Raw genomic sequence first — 18969 nt, 5'->3', positions numbered from 1 at the left:
TCCCGAGAGTAATAGATGGTAAGATGTTAGAGGAAGGTGACTTTCCCTTCACTTACTTTCTTGGGAGGCCTCTCTGGAGGGCCAGGGGACCCTCCTCAATGGGGTGGGTTGTGACAGGGGGACTACTGAATGAAAAGCAGGGGACTGCTGAAAACTGGGTAGAACTCCTGGAAGGGGCTTCCACCTGATGCTGAGCAGCCACTTCCTTCCCATTCAGCCCCCCTGCCACAGCCCACCTCCCTCAGGAGGTTTCCACAAGCCTTACAAGAGGGATGCCCACATGAAGAGTGGTGGGGAAGGCACCTTCCTTTCTTGTCTTCAACACTTTCCAGCAGCAGTACTCAAAACCAAAACTATGTATTATTTGAAACTCAGAGACCATTTGGGGCTGACTCCTGCTTTTGGATCCTCTCCTAAGTGGCTGTGTGAAAAATGTTTTATATGGCATTGTTTAAACCAAGAAATTACTTTAGTGTAGAGTATTTGGCATGCCTGCTTGCCTGCCTGATATAAATTCTTCATGATATGTCTTCCTGAATCTGCATCAAACCTAATTCCTGCGGCCAAGATGCATGTGATTGCTTTCGCTCCAGAGAAATTGGATGCACTTCAGTTCACGCTGCTCAGAGTTACTGCAGTATAATTTATCTCTTTACTCTGCCTAACATTCAGATTGCAGGGGATTTCTTATCAGGAAGAATGAAATATTTAATTTTATGAGAGCAAGGGCAGTACTGTGGATTGGAGTGACAATGCGTGTGTGTGTTCTGAGGCATTTTGTAGTGATAATTCAACACGTCAGCATGTATTCAATCCATCCTCCACTCAAAGTGACGTCAATCAGAAAGCAAAGAAATAATGATTTTTGATAGGATCCAGAATAAAAGAAGATAAAAAGAGTAGCGGATGAAGCTCAGCTAATGCATTTAACAAGCTTAGCATGCAATCCAATAAGAAACCAGACCACCATAGTGATTTATAGGACAAGATGCTATGGTTCTGATGCTGAAAGTGGGAACCCTGTAGGGGTATTTGGACTGGGCATCAGTGCCTATCTCCTATCCCACCATACCCTCAGCATAATACACAAATGCTACCTAAGGGCACATCTGCCAAGCTGATACAACTAGAGGTTGGCCAAGATATTCACTCTTTTGGCACTCTTGAGGAGTTGGGGCTGAAAAAGCCCCGCAAATTTTGATTATATGGAGGGATTATGTCTAAATCTTAGTCATTTTTGATGTGGGTGAAGCAGCAGAGAGCTCTCTCTCTCTCACACACACACACACAGAGCAAGTGAGAGCGCTTTGCTGCTGCATTAGTCCTATAAGCCCCAGTGTGAAAGGTACTGTCATGATGTAACATCATTCCCATTGTGCCATTTTATGGGATGTGTGAGCACCAACACACTATTCACTGAAGCTCCTACTGTGTGAAACTTTGTACAAACCAGTATACATAGAAGGAACTTCACAGCTCTCTGCTCTCTTTCCGTAATAAACAGGATGCCGTGCCTTCCCTTCGAAAATCTCCGAAAACAGATGAGGTTGGAGAACAGCTTACACTGGCCCTGGGTGAGGCTGATGGAACTCAAGCTCTCTGCACTGCAGTGTCTGTTGCAGGCCCCCGTTTTCAAGGCTTCTTGTTGTGTTAGATTTTAAGAGCTGCAACATCTTTCATGCAGTTGACTAAGACTTTCCAAAGTGAGCAATTTACTAAAAAGAAATAGGCTACCTTTAGTTTTAGCTTGATCGTTAAATGCATGTCTTCCTCTTCTGACAAAAACATTGCCTTAGTGTGCTGCTGTTATGAAAAACACATCCCGAGGATGAATAGCAGAGGCACTGAAAATAAACTGCCAATATCATAATGCCTTTGTACAAGCCTATGGCATGATCATACTTGGAGTATTGTGTACAGTTCTCATCAATGCTCCTTTCTGAGCGGCAGATGAGGAGAACCAACCAAAACAGCAAAGGATCTTGAATGACTCAGCAACCATGACTACAATCAGGGCTTTTTACCTTAACAGATAAGGAAGGGGGGCATGCTAGAGGTACACAAAATTATGCAAAGTGTGGGTATATACTTGAAGCCAGGGTCACCTAACGAAGCTGGAATATGGAAAATTCAGGACCAAGAAAAGGAGCATTTCTTCATCTGGCACATAGTCAAACTATAGAACTTGCTACCACACGGCATAGTGATAGCCACTGTCTCAGAGACCTTTAAAAGGGGATTAGATGAACTTACAGAGAAGGTTATCAGTCACATGATTATGGATTACCTCGTTTATTGGGCTTCCATGTCTGTTTGACTAGTCACTTGAACTAGAGAGGCTTAAGAGCATAACAACGTGGGAAAAGCCGTGCCGGATCAGAGCATCTAGGATGCAGACACGGCGGCAACCCAGCTGTCCACAGGATCCCTGAAGCAGGATGGTGCAAGGCCTCCCCTGCCCAGCTCCTCAGCAACTGGTGTCTGCAGATATGGTAAAGATAAAGAAGCCTTTGATCTGATCCATCATGACTCTTCTTTTATAATTGGAACCTTTTGCTATTTTGTGCTTTAGAAAACAGAGTGAGTTTCATACTGTGTTTTGAAAAGATTAAGTCAACGTGTGTCAAACAATATGAGATGATGAGAATAAACACTCAGGGTGAGCAAATTTTATGAATATTGGGTTGGATAAGTTGAACCAACTGCATTGACAGGAATGGACTTCCTCGCTCAGCTCCTTCCCACCCTCCCACCCTCTGTGCACAGAGTCAGCAGATGCTGCTGAATGCAGTGAGCACTGGTGTGGGGAGAGGGATCTGGAAACATCAGTTGGAGGGACCTTCTGGGAGCAGAATCCTTCATGTCACAGAATGTCCCTTTCTCCTGTAGGAGGCAAATCCTGGATCCAACCCACAATTAAGTCCTTACCTTAATCTTATGGTTTAGGTGTTGTCTGCCATCCACTGAGTAGCTGCAGTCCTATACTCATTTACAGGGGATTAAGGCCCATTCAACCCAGCACTTTACTGTTGAGTAGACATTCATAGGGTCTCACTGTAAAACACTGTGTTAGAAATTCTGCAGACATATCTGATAACTGTAAAACTAAATACTATTGTCACAATAATGCAATATACATCTCAGATCCTTGGTCCTTATTACTTTGCCGAAATTTTAAACTAGATTTGGCAGAGCACCCACAATCAATTTACCTATGGGGTGGGGTGAAACTGCTGCTGCTGCAAGGAAGATCTTTTTTAAAACCAAAACCCCTTAGTGGAGCGATTTATTAGATATAACATTCAACAAATGTTCACTGATGTCTTTATTTTTATTTCATTTTATTTTTTGTATCGTGGAGGTCTCAGTTGAAAGATACAATGAATGCAAAGTAAACAAAGTGACTGTGGAAAAGAAAATTACATGAATCTGAACATAATTTTATCTCTATATATGCGGCTTTCTTTTTTTCTTTCTCTTTTTACATTATTTATATATGCTAAACTGCAGTATCACCTTGCAGTATTCCCTATACCATCTTGGTTTGCACCATATATAGGGAAGACTGGCGACTCCTATTTCAGTGAGGTTCTTCATGCATTAGCATTTTAATTTGTTGCTTAACAAGAGCCATGCATGGTGCGGATCCCCAAAGCAGATTCACTACCATGGACCACCATGAATAGCTCTTGTAATGTTCAAAGTAATAGCTGCAGTGGATGAGAAGCCCCTCTTAGGAATCACCTGTTCTCCTGACCATATGGTAGCCACCCGAATGTAAAAATCCCTCCCCCCAAAGGCTCATAAAAAACTACAAGCTATTGTTCAGTGATATGAAGAAATGATGGAATTGTCATTCACTTTACCACTTCTTATAGAAAATCAAAGTGGTTAGTGGAAGGAGCAAGGAACAATAGTAGCAAAGGCAATATTCACATGCATCAGCACCCTCTGAGTTATCTATAATGGTACAAAACACAAGGTATCACCTGTCGAGGGCTTGTAAGCTAGGCCTGCTGTGGCACATGGTTGCAGAAAAACACTATGGCCAGACTATTTCTTTGCTCACCTATATACAACTGAGTAAAATGAATATTTACATCACATATTAGAACTGAGCTTGTTTCAGAACTTAGGCATGAACTCTACTGAGAGCAGATGACGATGGAGGAATTTAAGACAAAGTAATGCTTTGAAGCCCCTTCCTTTCTTTCCTCTTCAAGTCGTAGCTATATGCTGCTTTCTTTTCCCGACCAATGTATTGAATCAGCAGGCACCTCCGGAACGGGGACACCTGGTTAGTTCCTTTGTCCTGCTTGATGGCATGCTGTATTTGTGAGATTCCGTTCTAGGAATTAACCTGTGATGCAGGTGAATGTTCAGTGCAGAGAAGATTCCACCACCTTAGGCGAAGGATTGGAGTTAGACAAATCCCTAAGGCAAAGCTTTACCTCTCTGTGCATGTGTGTGTGCGCGTGTGTGCTTGGGACTTAGTGCTAAGCATTAAAAATAATGCATTCGGGAAGTCTGAAAATAAACTGCAGGCACAAGAGTGTTTGCCCCTTGTCAACAGAAGGTGTAAAGTTTCTTTAAAAAACCATCGGAGCTGACCTGAAGTAGAGACTTGGTTCAAGCTCTTCCTGGTGAGGTCACACTGGCTTTTCACGCGTGTTCTAGAAGTGCGGCATGCCTCCATGCGGACTGCTCCTCTGTCCATGTGCTAGAGAGATTAGGCAATAGAACACCTGGTCCTGGTAACCCCACCCTTTCCCTCCCACCTCAACAGAAAACCCCTTTACAAAAATAGTCACATATAATAGCAAACACCCTGCAATTTTTTTAAAAATGATAAAATTCACTTACACTGTGTGTGTGTGTGTTTGTGTGTGTGTGTAAAAATATGGCAAATGTGGCAGTTGAAATATACACAGTGAAAAACTTACTAAGTGTCTTGCAATATATTCAATACGTAGGTTATAGCTTTGCACGCCTCTCTCTGAGCAGCCGGATCGTCTCTCCCTTCTACCATGTCAGTTGTAATGAGAACAGCCTGTCACTCTGTTTTACAGAACTACAGTCTGCTGACGATGGGTCTTGTTGTCACTGTCTTGTTTTAGGCACTGACCTTTGGAGAGATTTATATATATATATATATATATATATATATATATTTATATATGTAATATATTTATAAAGTAAAAATTGAGAGTTTGGCATAAATCTCCCACTGGAGTCTTGCAGACAAATACATCCCTATCAAAGGCTGTAAACAATTTTGCACACAAACAGAATTCCAGCAGTCTGTTTCACTTTTTGCTAACCCTGACATCTTTACCTTTGTAGTCTCTGTCTGTTTTGCCCTTTTCGTATTTTTCTTTGCCTGGCTTTGTAACACTATCATAGGAAGGTGGGGAGGTGGTGGAAGAGCTCTCATCTGTTTTCTCTGGCGTGGAGTTCCCATTAAACTTATCAGTGATTATGTTTTTGATGGGCAAGACTTCCCCATCTTTGCATTTATCTTTATTATATGTAGAGGTCACTTTTTTAACTTTTTGTTTTAAGAGGAAACGCCTGAAAGCCCGCTGAATTATGGTAGCAGATACCTCCTCTTGCTTTCGTTTTAGTGTGGTTGTAATTGGTTCATATGAAACTTTGGAAGGATTGGCTTGCATGAATCGATCTTCCATTTGTACTCGGAGTAAGTCCATTTCTTCGCTTTCTCCCAAAACACGCTTCGTAAAGGCAAACAAGATGTCAAGGCAGTGAATTCTGTCACCACTTACCATGGGCAAATCCATTGCAATTAGCTGAACATGGTTTGGTTTTGGTATTAGGAGAGGAGGATCCAGGGAAGCGGCAAAATCAGACAGCTTACTATATTCGATGAACTGCGATGCATCTGGGTCAAACTTTTCCCAGACCTCATAGAACATTTCAAAGTCATCCTCGCTCAAAGGCTCAGCACTTTCTTCAGTAGCGACACTGAAGTTCTCCAGAATGACAGCGATATACATGTTTACAACAACCAAGAACGATATGATGATGTAGCTGACGAAGAAGAAGATCCCAACCGAAGGACTGCCGCAGTCTCCTTTGACGGAGCTTCCCGGGTGGTCTACTTCAGGGTCACAGTCTGGTGGGCCACTGTTGAGAATGGGCGCCAGCAAGCCGTCCCAGCCCGCAGAGGTGGTGATCTGAAAGAGGCAGAGCATGCTGTTGCCAAACGTTTCGAAGTTGAACAAGTCGTCAATCCCAGCCTCTCTCTTCACGTAGGCAAAGTTGGACATCCCGAATATGGCGTAGATGAACATGACCAGGAAGAGGAGGAGGCCAATGTTAAACAAGGCCGGGAGAGACATCATCAAGGCAAAAAGCAGCGTGCGGATCCCTTTTGCGCCCTTGATGAGACGCAGGACGCGACCTATCCTGGCAAGTCGGATCACTCGGAACAAGGTGGGTGACACAAAGTATTTTTCAATGATCTCCGCTAGGAACATACCTGCAAAAGAAAAGTATTTAAAGGCAGCATTTGCTTTATCGCCCAAATATTTGCTACTAAGGGAACATGACCTGACCATTAAGTCCAAAATCCAAGTTACCCTAAAAAAACTAACGTGAAATTATTGCTAATTATTTCCATATTAGTCAGAGGCCAAGAGAACATTGCACAGATGCTGGTGCACAGATGTAATGTAACATGCAGAGAGCTTAACAATGAAGAAAAATGAAGTTGATGTTTAGGGTTATCTTAGGCAAATTTTAAAATAGGAGTAGGCAACTTCAGAGGCTTGGGGGACTGTGCTGGCCCCACTGGAAACAAGGCTCATGCAGACTCTTTCCCAGCAGAAAAGAGCTTTACCCGACCTGCCAAACAGCTGAATCCCAACTTTGCTGGGATTCTGGCAGTATGGTGACAAGTCCACAATCAACTGCAGCAGATGGCTTGAAGTCCGTGGGCCACATGTTGCCCATCCCTGTTTTAAATCAATTGATTTGAAAGCACAATACGCTTTGTAAAACTCCCTGGCTCTGTATTGTAATGTTTTTGTTTACTTGTTTTTTTAAAAACAAACTATCAAATAAATTGAATTGGGTGACATAAGGGTGTAAGCTAGATTATGGTAAGGATGCATGAAGTTGCAAATTTCTGGTTTCCCAAAGGGTTCTTCTCCCGGGTTCATGATAATTTCCCTACATGTGCATTACCCCCTACATAAAAAACATGGTTTGACTCATTTAGCTAACATATACACATATATTTTGCAGCTTGTCAGCACCACCAGATACCACAGCCAATCATGCCTTCACATTGCAATTTACACTGTGAAAGAAGCGGATGCACATTCATTATGCACAAGTCTGTATAGATGACATTAATACTATTCCTGTTTGGGTAGGGAAATAGCTGTGTGAGGAGCCTGTCTCCATGGAGATTTGATAGAAGCCACACATGCAGTCCACACAGGCTGTGTGTTCAGCCCTGTCCTTCCCCGACTGATCTCTGCTGAAGAAGCAGAAGACTGAAGGACCATTTCTCCGCATGCAAACCTCCATGTACAATCATGAAGCTTGTCCCTTACCAACAGCTATGGTGTGTTATGTGCAACTTAAAATGATGTTTTAAAATCACATGGTCTGTTGCCTAGAGATCATTTCAACATCTTCATTAGCTGTCAATAGAAGCTTTGCATCGTGTGAAACTTGTTGGCTGCATTAGTAGGCAACAGCAGCCTAATTATCTTCAAACTGCCGGTGCCCCACTTTCTGCAGAGCCTTTCTGTTCCTGCACTTTCTGTTCCTGTATGACCATATGAAAAACAGATTTTTTTTCTTGCTGGATTAGGGCAAGTCAATGGCTGGATTCAGGCAACATAATGACCCTTGTTCAAAGGCTGAGTATGGGTTAGCAATGAACCATGGGGTTGTTGCTGAAACATAGGCTCTTATGGTGGCTGAACCCGACTGAGATGACAAACCATGGTGAACAACCCACAGCTCACAACTCAGCAACAAGCCCTGGGTTCTCTTCATAGCTTCCTTTGTGCAGTTGGTTTCGGACAACACAATAGCCCACACTTCATCAACAAGCCTCAGTTCAACAACAACCCACATTCAATGCAAATTCAACCAGAGGGTGAGTTATCATGTTGTCTGAACCTACTCAATGTAAATTAGAGCCTCTTTTCTGCAGCATGCATAATTAGACTACAAAATGTGTGTGCAGCCTAATTGCAAACACAAACATGATTCTGGACAAACGGCATTTCACAAACTACCCATCTGTAGAGACATGGATACCTGGGGCACAAATTTCTATTAACACTGAAATGGAGATGGGAATAGGCACCCCTAGCCATAGGGCTTGGCCTATATGACTATGTCATTCAAATGTAGCATCAAGCTTTGTATCCTCTCTCCTCTTCCTCACATCCTGGGATTCCCTTGCCTCTTCTTGCCTTATGCCACAATCTGCCAGTGTAAATCAGCACATTTAAACTGAAGTTTGCAATTCTAGGTTGGAAGACAAGAGCAGAGCAGACTATAGTTTTTTGATCCCACGTAATGGCACACTGTGGTTTGTATGAAGTAGAAATTAAGCAAAAATAAAAATAAATCAGATAAGTCTCATTCGGGTAACACCAAATCATGGTTTGTCACTACAAAATCTTATGCTGAGTAATCAAAATGCACAAAATCCCATGTTTTAGTTCATTCATTCATTTACAATCACACTCTGGTCCCCATTCATTCTCAAAAACAAATGGATCTTACCTACAATGGAGAGAATGACAACTACAAAATCAAAAATGTTCCAGCCAATGGTGAAGTAATAATGCCGGAGTGAAATCAGTTTGAGTACACATTCCCCGGTAAAAAGAACAATGAACACTAGATTAATCCTAGATAAAATAGTTTCCATTTCTTTCGTTTGGTCATCTGTTTCCACCATCATAGTGACCATGTTAAGGCAGATAAGAATCATGATGCTGATGTCAAAGGCCTGTTTTGTTACAAAGTCAAAGACAACACCTTGGAATTTATTCTGTGAAAACAAAAATACAATAATGTTCAATATCTCTCCTTACAAATGTGCTACTTCCTGTTATATTTTTTTTCTTTTTAAAAATTGCCATATCATCTTTCCCTGCAGAAAGACAAATCTCCTTCCCACTCTTTCAGCTTTTGGGGAAAAATAATACTTCAGTCTTTGCTTCTTTGAAAGGTTTAGCAGGCAACTTGAAAAGAAATCTACAGTGAGGCATGTCATGAACTAAAATAAACTTTACTACCTATAGCTTCATGTATTTAATTGTGCAGATGTACGTATAGTAATTTCACCCTCAATTAATTGAGTCAAAATGTTTGGGGTGACAAACATGATTTAGGCATGTTTAGAAACAAAAGCAGAGACCATGCAACAAATAGTGAAAGATCTATCTTAAAGGATATGAAATGGAAGGAAATTCTTACCCCTGGTCTAGGTATTGGTTTTTGTGGCTTTTTTGAACCTAATTTTTTCATTGCATTATAATATTTCTTCTGTTCCTCTGTCATAAAGATATCCTGTCCTCCAAAGTAAAGAAATGAAATAAAAACTAGTTACAGCCATGTCTACAGATTAATTTATGCTATGATTAATGAACACATTTGACGGTAAACACTCTGGAAAAAGCACCACACAGATTAAGGCCTAAAATTTTATTGGCCATTCATTTGTTTTCAGAAACAATTCAAAGTGATGGCTTGTCCTAAATGGCTGTCTAAACGGATGTAAATCAGGGAGGTCCAACTTTTTGAGGGCCACACGAGGACTTCAACATGGAACCCTCTTGTACTGGAGCTGACAAACTCTCCCCTGCATGCAGTGCCTGCTCCTGCTGATGAGTGCAAAGGGGCATGCTGGAGTGAGTTCTTGTGAGGCTGCCAGCCTGACCCGCTGCCTTAGGTAAGGGGAAAAATGGAGGTAGCCCCATGTAAGCCACCTGAGTTTCCCAGGGGGAAACTGGGGGATACAGCTTTGGCGGGATCATGTGCCCAGACTAGTTTTAATGCCTTCATTTCTGGAGCATCCACCTGTCCATGAAATGCTTATCGGTGTTCACCTTTACTTTAAATAAGGGTAATAAGGTAGAAATTATTAATTATTATTAAAACATTTCTATGCCGCCCCTTGCCGAAGCCTTGTATAAATAAAAACATAGGGCGCTACCCAGAACTATGCAGAGGGTAGCAGGACCCAGTCCCTCCTAGAGCATCTGCAGTGGATCAGTTCAATAGAGTTTTGGTTTGTTTCCTGGGTTCCTCCATGTGCAGCGCTGGCAGGAGATCCTATTGGTGCAAAGTAATCAGCTAGGATGGGTGTAGAATGTTGGACAGTGTGCATGGTAAATAAAGGATAGGATGCTTCCCACAGGGAAAAGGTGAAGCTGTTGGAAACACGTGGAGGAGGAACGTGGCCTGTTCTTCCCTGCAGTGGAGGGCAGGATGCGTTCCAATGGGGCAAAGCTCAAGGAACAGGGCCTCAGGCTGGATGCCAGGAAGTATTTCCTGATGGTTAGGACCCCTAGGATATGGAATGGGCTACCAAGCGAGGTGGTTGAGGCCCCATCAGTGAGGGTGTTCAAGGAAAGATTGGACAACCACATGTTGGGGATTACCTGAACAGAACTGGCTGGAGCCGGGGGTCAGACTAGATGGCCCTGCAGACCCCTTCTGACTCACTTTGTTTCTATGTTTCTATGAAAATCAAACTTAGAATAAAATATATGGTAAATTGTGTAGCATTTTACTTGTATACATGAAAAATGTCCATTAGTCTAATGTTTTAGGGTGATTTCTTCATGCTAAGTAAGACTGATGTTTGGCAATATAATTTATAGTTTTACTTCCAGAGCACAGAGAAAACACTTTTAATACTTATCTTCTTTTTTTGCTGATTGAAGTTATCTATGATGACACCAATGAAAAGATTTAAGGTAAAAAATGATCCAAAGATGATAAAGATAACAAAATAAAGATACATGTACAGATTGTCCTCATAATAGGGCTGATCTTCTACCTACAATCAATTAGAAAATTACAGCACCTCATTAGATACCCTAGACAAACAACAGCCCATTTTCTTCCGAGCACAGCAATTCAGTATAATGCAGAAACACACAACCTAGTACATGTAGCTAGCTGTGTGCAAGCACTGACTTGGTTTAGATGACTTGGCAGTCCATGGTGGGTTACTTCACCTTTGGGGTGCTACAGCTGCCATTATGAATGTGCAAGCCCCAGGCCAGCATGGATGTGGTTTGTCATGCAATTCAAGCCTAGCTGGTGGAGCTGGAGGGTTAAACAATCCTAACTTAATGCACTGGTTGGGGTTTAGACATTCTTAATGGTGGCTGGAAGGCACCATAGCTCACTGCTGGTAAATGATGGGCTGTTGTGTTGTGTGAACTGGTACACATTGTTGGAAACGTTGGTTTGGAAACAGCCCTTTCTCCTGACAATCACAGCACTTCTGAAGCTCCTGTCAGGATGCTTTGGCTGGAGGGGAAGGGGCAGGAACCACACTTTGCTGATTCTACTTGCAGACCGCAATGCTACCTACCAAGCTGCCCCCACACAGGCCAGAGCTTCAGGGGATTTGAAGGGGTAGCAGGGTCAGCAAGGGTTGCACCTCCATGTTCCAATCAGAGGAACAATACTTCAGTGGATCAGAAGATAGCCATGGAAAGAAGTGCCTTTCTGTTCATGGGAGGCAGATTCTGGAGCCAAGTCATTGAGCCATGACTTTGTTTTCTTAGTTTACTAGACCTTAGTAATGTTCACATATATCTTTTTAAATAACACCTAATATTTTGATTGAAGGTATAGCCAATATAATCTAATGAGTTACAGAATGCAACATTCAAGAATACACTGAAGAAATACTTACATCCCTTGAATCAACAGCTGCATACATAATATCCATCCATCCTTTAAAAGTAGCCTTTAAGTAAAACAGAAATGTTCAACAGAGTTGTAAAGATACAGGAGGTTGTATCCAGTAAGAGCAGGTGCACTCGAATCAATGTGACTCAATGTTACTCATGACTAACTTAGGTCCAATAGATTTCAGTGAGTCTGCTTTAAATATGACTAAACCTGGACTAAATTCAGGGTTCAGACAACAGCCACAGCATTATCCTACCTTTGCCATATGTATACAAGAAATTTTGCTGCCAGTATTTGGCAGTCAAGTTGTATCATTACCTTTCAACATGATCTTATGCCTTGATAGGCTATGGAGAAACCTGTGATCTGCTACTAAATTCTCAGAGCTATAGGATGGAGGCATAAAAATATTCCTTTGCTCTATGTTCTGTGGTGTGGCTCAGATACACACTGCTGTTGTACTAGTATATTTATTCTGCTTAAATGGAGCAATTATTTTTGAGACATGCAGGGCAAACAGGTAGGCACAGACATTAAGCTACTAAAGGCTTTTAGGATGTATCTAAAGGGCCGCAATCCTGCCTAGCACTGGACCATTCTTGTCCAAGAGGTAGTATGCCTCTTTGGGCAGTTTCCTGGTTAAGATAAGCTATATAGGCTACAGCAGCAACCCAGAGTTGGCCTTGCATTCGTTTCACAACTGGATTTTCTAGTAGATAAACCATAGGCATTCCATTACCACAATCATTCAGGTCCAATTCACTGTTGAGACCCCATGCTGAGGCTAACAAAAATGCTTCCATGTTGCAGTGCTGATGCTGAACATCTCTATCTCTATCTAATCCTGCACGCTCCCCAGATATGTACTCCCTTCCTCAGTCTCTGATTTCCCAGCCTATCTCATTTATGTTGCCAAAATGGCTGTTCAAATGCAAAAGCATCAATAGTTGTTTGCCCTTGACCTGGAATGCAAATAAGAAAAGCCACCATGGGAAAATTTCCCTGTGAGTTTGCTGCTGCAGTATCCATCATTTTAAATATGTGAGCTGTAGCAGGAATGCACTCTGCCTGTATGAACCCAACAATCCATGGGACTTGTTAACCGCCTCAAGGACAACCTGCCCTCACCACACCTCATGCAACAACAGGCTATAGTGTGCCCCCACGGAGGCTGATGGCTGTGCCTCACAGGGAAATTCACATACAATGACTTCTCATTATGTGCAGCCTGAACCTTTGGGCTGGACAAAATTGCACTTATCAGCCGTATGCTATGAAAAACTTAGTACTTGGAAACTGAAATTTGGTTTGTAAGATTAACATATGTTCAATATAGGAATTGCCTAGGTCACCTGACTTTCCAAGCGGGAGCTTAAACTACCATGATAGAAATTATTTGGAAGGCATAGTGAAAAGCTGTCACACTTTAGCTTTCAGCAACCTTCTAAAAACATTTTATTTAAATAAACCTGACTGCTTGACTAACCCTGGTTTTACTGGTATAAATTGATTCTAAATGTTTTACTTCTGTACTTTGATTCATTCTTTCTCTTATTTCTATGTTCCAATACTTTGGAATATTATTTAAAATAGTATTTAAAACCTGTGAAAATAGAATATATAATTAAAATACATATCATATTTTTATAATGTGGAGACTGATGATAAGTCAAGTGGGCATTTGCTCATATAATTCTGCTAATAATACGGTACATGCAATATGTATATATTTCTTTGCAATGTATTTTTGTCAATGATTTCAAGGTGGTTTAAAACAAAGTCCCCAGCAACCTAATAAATGTATAAAAAACAAATAGATAAAATTAGAAACTAGGGAGTTAAAAATACTAAAAGACCACGTAAAATAATTAAATTCCTGGCTAAATGAAGTTGTTGCCTGGAACCCGAAACACAGCTAAGTTGATGTCAGGCATACTGCTGCAGTAGGGGTACCAAAATATTTTCTCTAATGAAAGCAAAATTTCAAGAAGGGCATCAGGCCAACGATGTAAACATCTTTGATCCAGGATTTCTTCTAGCACAAAAATGACTGTCTACACGTGAAGTGCCAACGCCTTCAAGGGCTTTCCTTTCTGCCTTTAATGTTGGGAATAGTTTCAGGCAAGTGCCACTCTTGTGGAGCTCTGGACTGGAGCCAAGGAAGCTGAACATGTTATGTGAATACTCTTTTTATGCAGGGATGCAGAGCAAAAAATTACTTACAACTTGAAGTAGAGCAAGATAGCCCGCTCCAACATTGTCAAAGTTCACTTTCACATTTTTCCATCGGGCAGGCTGATTGTTGCTAATGAGCATATCACACTGAGTTTTATTCTCAACCTCGCTGATATTAAACATTTCACCTGTTGTGGTGTTAACACAGTGGTAGAACTTGCCAGCAAACAAGTTTACGCCCATGATGCTGAAGATCAGCCAGAATATTAGACAAACTAGAAGGACATTCATGATGGAGGGGATTGCGCCTATGAGAGCATTAACAACCACCTAGTGTAGAGGAAGAAATAAAGAAAAAAAAGAAATTCTGGTTGGTCTTTTACTGCAGAAAAATACAACCTCTGGACTTCTATTCTCATCTTTAGAATCCAACACTTGAGCTATTTCATGTATACATATACACATACATGTGGGAGAACAATGCATTAAACAGAAATTTCTACTGTTAGTGCTATTTTTTTTAAGTTAACGAAGATGCAGAAACTAACTCTACAAGAAAAACAAGTAGGTGCAAAAAAGAAAAGAAAACCTGATTGTGGTAAGATGGAATCATAACATTTGTGTGCACTAGGGGGAAAGAAAAAGAAAAAAGTTAAATACCAACAATAGAAATCAAAGAATACTAAAACAAATTATACAGAATGTCTGAAACGTGTATACCAAATAAACAAAAGCTATAAAACTACTGTCTGTGCCTCAAGATGTCGGTACAGTGACAGGGAAATATGTTTCTCCGGTTGTGGGAATACTGACAGTTCACAATAATGGTGAGACAACTGTGCATAACTTTAAACCAAACTTAAGTAGCCTTTCAAATTTACAAAGCTTTCTAGAGGAAGAAACACACATATTTGTTAATATAGCCAATATATAATTGATGAATGCGTTAAATAGTTGCTCTCTTAGGAAAATTCTTTTATTATGACATGCAGCAATTTACTCCAAAATGAAGATGTACCTTCTGAGCCAACCTAAGACTTTGTGCACAAAGGCCCATTTTTTGTGATTCTACCAAAATTTTGTGGATGGTAACATTTAGACAGTAGATTGCAAGGAATTTTAATCTAATCTGAGGGTAGGCAATGTAGTTTGCTGAGGTGCCATACACATCCTGCTTCTTGTTTGTTTTTTTTAAATAACATTTCTTACTGGCAGCTAGCATTGCAACCCTCAGCTGCTCCCACCTTCTTACCCCCCATGTGGGGTCAGACTCCTGCTGGGGAGAGCAAGATGGCAGGTCTAGGCTGATGCTTTTACCAGTCACACACCCATTTTGTGATGGTGCCAGGGCAATTTTCAAGCTGTCAGATGTGTGCAGGTGCCCATAAACATTACTTATGCAGATCCAATCTATGTCCCATTCATTTGAACAGATCTACTCTAAATAGGCCTAACACTGGATACATTCTATCCCCCAACACAGAAGCCAAGGAAGCGTGAGCAATAATTTCCAAGAGTGCATTGCAGATCAAACAAGGCGCACTTTGAAGAAGCATCAGTACAATGCACCCACACAGTGTGTTATAGCACTATGCACCCTGACAATGTAAGCCCCCTTCCATGCACAGGGCACCCTACTGCCTTACATGCATCTCCTTGGAATGCAGAGGGAATTTACAGGTTGCAGCATGGCAGTCCCAGGGTAAGTCCCAAGCAGGCTATGCTGCTTACTGGGATTTCTGCAGGCCATCTGAACCCTTCTGTTGCCTAGAAAATAGAACAGGCCCTCCTTGTCCACCCCCACAGGGTGACAACTCCACATTTAAAAAAATGATTAAAAAAAAAAAAGAAAAATACTCACAGAAAATTGGTTTTTCTGTGAGTATTGGGGCCTCTATTGGGTCAAGGATCTTCTGATTTGGGGGTAACTTCTTGATCACAAACCCATAAAAAACCAAAATACGCACAGCATCACACTGAAACCATAACACAACGTGGACCACCATAATATACATGCTCACCTTCATTCCACTGCTGAATTGACAATAGCCATCTTCACTGTGAACTCTGCTATTTTCAAGTGATGCTCATACAGAAAGCATCCCTCTTTTAATTAAAGCTGGCAGCCTTGTCAGAAATGTATGTACAGTGTATGGGTGCTGTGTGTATGGATGCAGCTCTGTGGGGGCACAAAATGAGGGGCTCGGGGCAACAATTCTTGTTCTGCTGCCTATGAAGATACCACAGAGCATACGTGGGCACTGCCTGTCAAATGTCAGGCACCACACAGGTAGTCAAATGAGATTTTCAGAGGGGTTTCAGCTCAGCTCTTTGCCCCTCCTTCAGCCTTTGGATTTTTTTATTTTTTAAATTTGGGGAGTGTAGTGTACACACAGCCCTGTAGACTCAAACATGTCAGTGGCACGAGAAATGAATCACAGGGGAGCAACTTCCCATGACTGACATAATCCAGAAATACATTGTTTTAATTAACATACATGCAAGGGACCTAAGTCACTTAAATGGTTTATTCAAAGGGAAACCTCCAAGGAAGTTGCAGAACTATAGGGTTTTTTATTTTTCTGGCTTAGAAACGGAGGTGGTTGAGGCACACAGTAGGAAACCGAGCAACATTTCAGCCTGGATTAGTCATCCCTTATTCTGTAGAAAGAGCCATGTATCATGCACATATCATGCCAGATGCATTTATCACTGTCTCACCCTCATGCCTTCAAATCGTGACAGGGCTCTCAGAGGCCTCAAAGCTCTCAGTGTTCGCAGAGATTTAATGGCGCCAAGTTCAGAGTAGCCCAGGGCATTGGCTATTAAACTGACTAATGAAACCTGTTGGGGAGAAGGGTTAAAAAAAGTTACTGGCATTTCAATGGAATACAGATATAAGGATCAAGGGGCTGCTATACATCGATGGCATGTTGAGTTGCACTTTCAGTGGAACTTGGGCTCAGAACTTGTCTTCACATGGAGACTCAGGCCTGGTGTGGATGAAGTAAGCATGAAGAAGCAACACCCAGCTTGTGGCCCACCAAGGCAAACACAGCCTATGAAACCTGCCTGATCTATACAGTGCACAGGAAGCTGCCTTGTACCCAGTCTGTCTAGCCCTGTAGTGCTGATGCTGACCTGCAGCAGTGGCTCTCTAGGGTTTCAAAGTTCTTTTCTCTACCTGGAGGGTCTGGACCAGTGTGGTGCAGTGGTTAACAGTGTGGGACTGGGATTCAGGAGATCTAGTCCCCACGTAGCCACAGAGCCAACTGAGTGACTTTGGACCAGTCACAGACTCTCAGCCCAACCTACCTTGCAGGGTTGTTGTTGTGAGAATAAGACTGAAAGCAGGCGAATCCCTGCTGTTGGCTCACAGTGCAGTACTGGCTGAACCACCCAACTGCATCCCTGGCTCCAGCACAGCAGTGGTGCAGTGGAGCCAGCATTCACAGGGCTGAAGCACCAAGATCTTCTGATTAGCCAGGCTGATGGTGGTGTTTGCCACTCCCCTGTTCCCTCTAAGTTTAGCTGCAATCCTTTACAGTCAGGGGTGGGAAAATGGGTTTCCCAGCAACAGCTTTTCTGAGCTTTTATAATACAAACAATTTGAGTGATAGTCTTGAAAAGGTAATAAAGACCCATTAACTTCCAAAAGAGCTAAAAAAGACATAGAAACATAGAAACAGAGCAAGTAAGAAGGGGTCTCCCAGGCCATCAAGTCTGACCCCCAGCTCCAGCCGGCTCCACTCATGATATGCCTACCATGTGCATGTCCAGCCTATCATTGAACACCCTCACCATTGCGGCTTCGACCACCTCCCGTGGAAGCCCATTCCATACGTATAAGCCTGGATTTTTGGACTCTCCTAAAGGCTATGCGAAAGTCATCATGATAAGGGAATGCACTTCAAGAGTTACCACTACTCCACTGCTGCAGAAACTTTAGACCGGAACACAAGTGAGCTGTGAGATTGGAAAATAATGCTCAAAAATGAATTTTGAGGCAACCCCATGTGGACCATGAATTTGGCATTTAGCAACAGTCTCCAGGCCTTTGGATTAATCATGTTCCACAAAACTTCCTGCAGTCTTTTAGGTAGGGCACATTTAAAGGAAAAACTCTAACTCTAACTTTTGTACCTGGCTGGTATAAAAGTCTGATACTTTAATTTTCAGTTTTTTTTCTGATTTGCAGCCTGCAGGGTTTAAAATATCTGTAAGAAATCAGCAAGTTATTGAAATAATGTTTGGGAGGATCATGAAGAAGGTTTAGAATAACCAGTACAAAATGTGCATAACACACATGAAATAAATTTTATTTTTTAGATGTTTTATGTAAGGAAAAATGGTCCTTGGTTTTCACTGCATAATATATGCCAAAATTGTCTCCATTTAGTCTCCTCCATTGAGAAGCTATGCAAGGATCTAACAATGCACCTTGTGGGTATAATTGCCTGAACAAAGCAGAGCCCCTCCTCTCTTGCCTCCTCTTTCGCTTTTTCATCTTAGCTTTACCCACATACCTGGTGCATTGTGCAAGTTTATACCAGTTTCTGGCTTTCTGGACCTACTTCAGAATCTTGGACTGGCTGAGGACATTCTCTTTTCACCTAAGCCACACTGACCTGTCACTGAAGCAGCTTGCAGGGAGAATGTCCCTGTAGCAGAGGTTGGCCAATGCAGTGAAGGTTTACAGGAAGAAAATCTACCAAGCCAGTTCTTCAAGATGAAGGGAGGATTCTTCAGACCTATCTGTCTCCAAGCTGAGTCTAGAGGCAGCAGAAATGGGTACTTCGCTTGGAGTTTATCTGATTCACCCACACAAAGCCACAAGGACCAAGGTGGAGCAACACCTCCAGGGTG

The 18969-nt window shown here is 41.9% G+C and overlaps 1 protein-coding gene across 11 annotated transcripts in view; it reads right to left on the bottom strand.

Annotated features, from left to right (window-relative positions):
• Positions 1-5306: 5306 nt before the first annotated feature.
• Positions 5307-18969, bottom strand: part of LOC123017145 (sodium channel protein type 2 subunit alpha-like) — a 63341-nt gene continuing 49678 nt past the window's right edge. For 8 of the 11 annotated variants that reach the window (XM_044418285.1, XM_044418287.1, XM_044418289.1 and 5 more), the window contains 7 exons: positions 16825-16947; positions 14152-14433; positions 11930-11983; positions 10922-11059; positions 9472-9576; positions 8773-9043; positions 5307-6499 (listed from right to left, as the gene is read on the bottom strand). In XM_044418285.1, the coding sequence (XP_044274220.1) occupies positions 5307-6499; positions 8773-9043; positions 9472-9576; positions 10922-11059; positions 11930-11983; positions 14152-14433; positions 16825-16947 (2166 nt within the window). Of the gene's footprint in view, positions 6500-8772; positions 9044-9471; positions 9577-10921; positions 11060-11925; positions 11984-14151; positions 14434-16824; positions 16948-18969 lie in introns of all 11 variants that reach the window. The other 3 variants (XM_044418293.1, XM_044418288.1, XM_044418292.1) reach the window with 1 other exon arrangement.

The sequence above is a fragment of the Varanus komodoensis genome, unplaced genomic scaffold, assembly GCF_004798865.1.
Source record: "Varanus komodoensis strain SLA01 unplaced genomic scaffold, ASM479886v1 scaffold9, whole genome shotgun sequence".
Classification (NCBI taxonomy): Eukaryota; Metazoa; Chordata; class Lepidosauria; order Squamata; family Varanidae; genus Varanus; species Varanus komodoensis.
The sequence above is the reverse complement of the archived record's forward strand: the minus strand, read 5'-3'. Positions and strand labels throughout refer to the sequence as shown.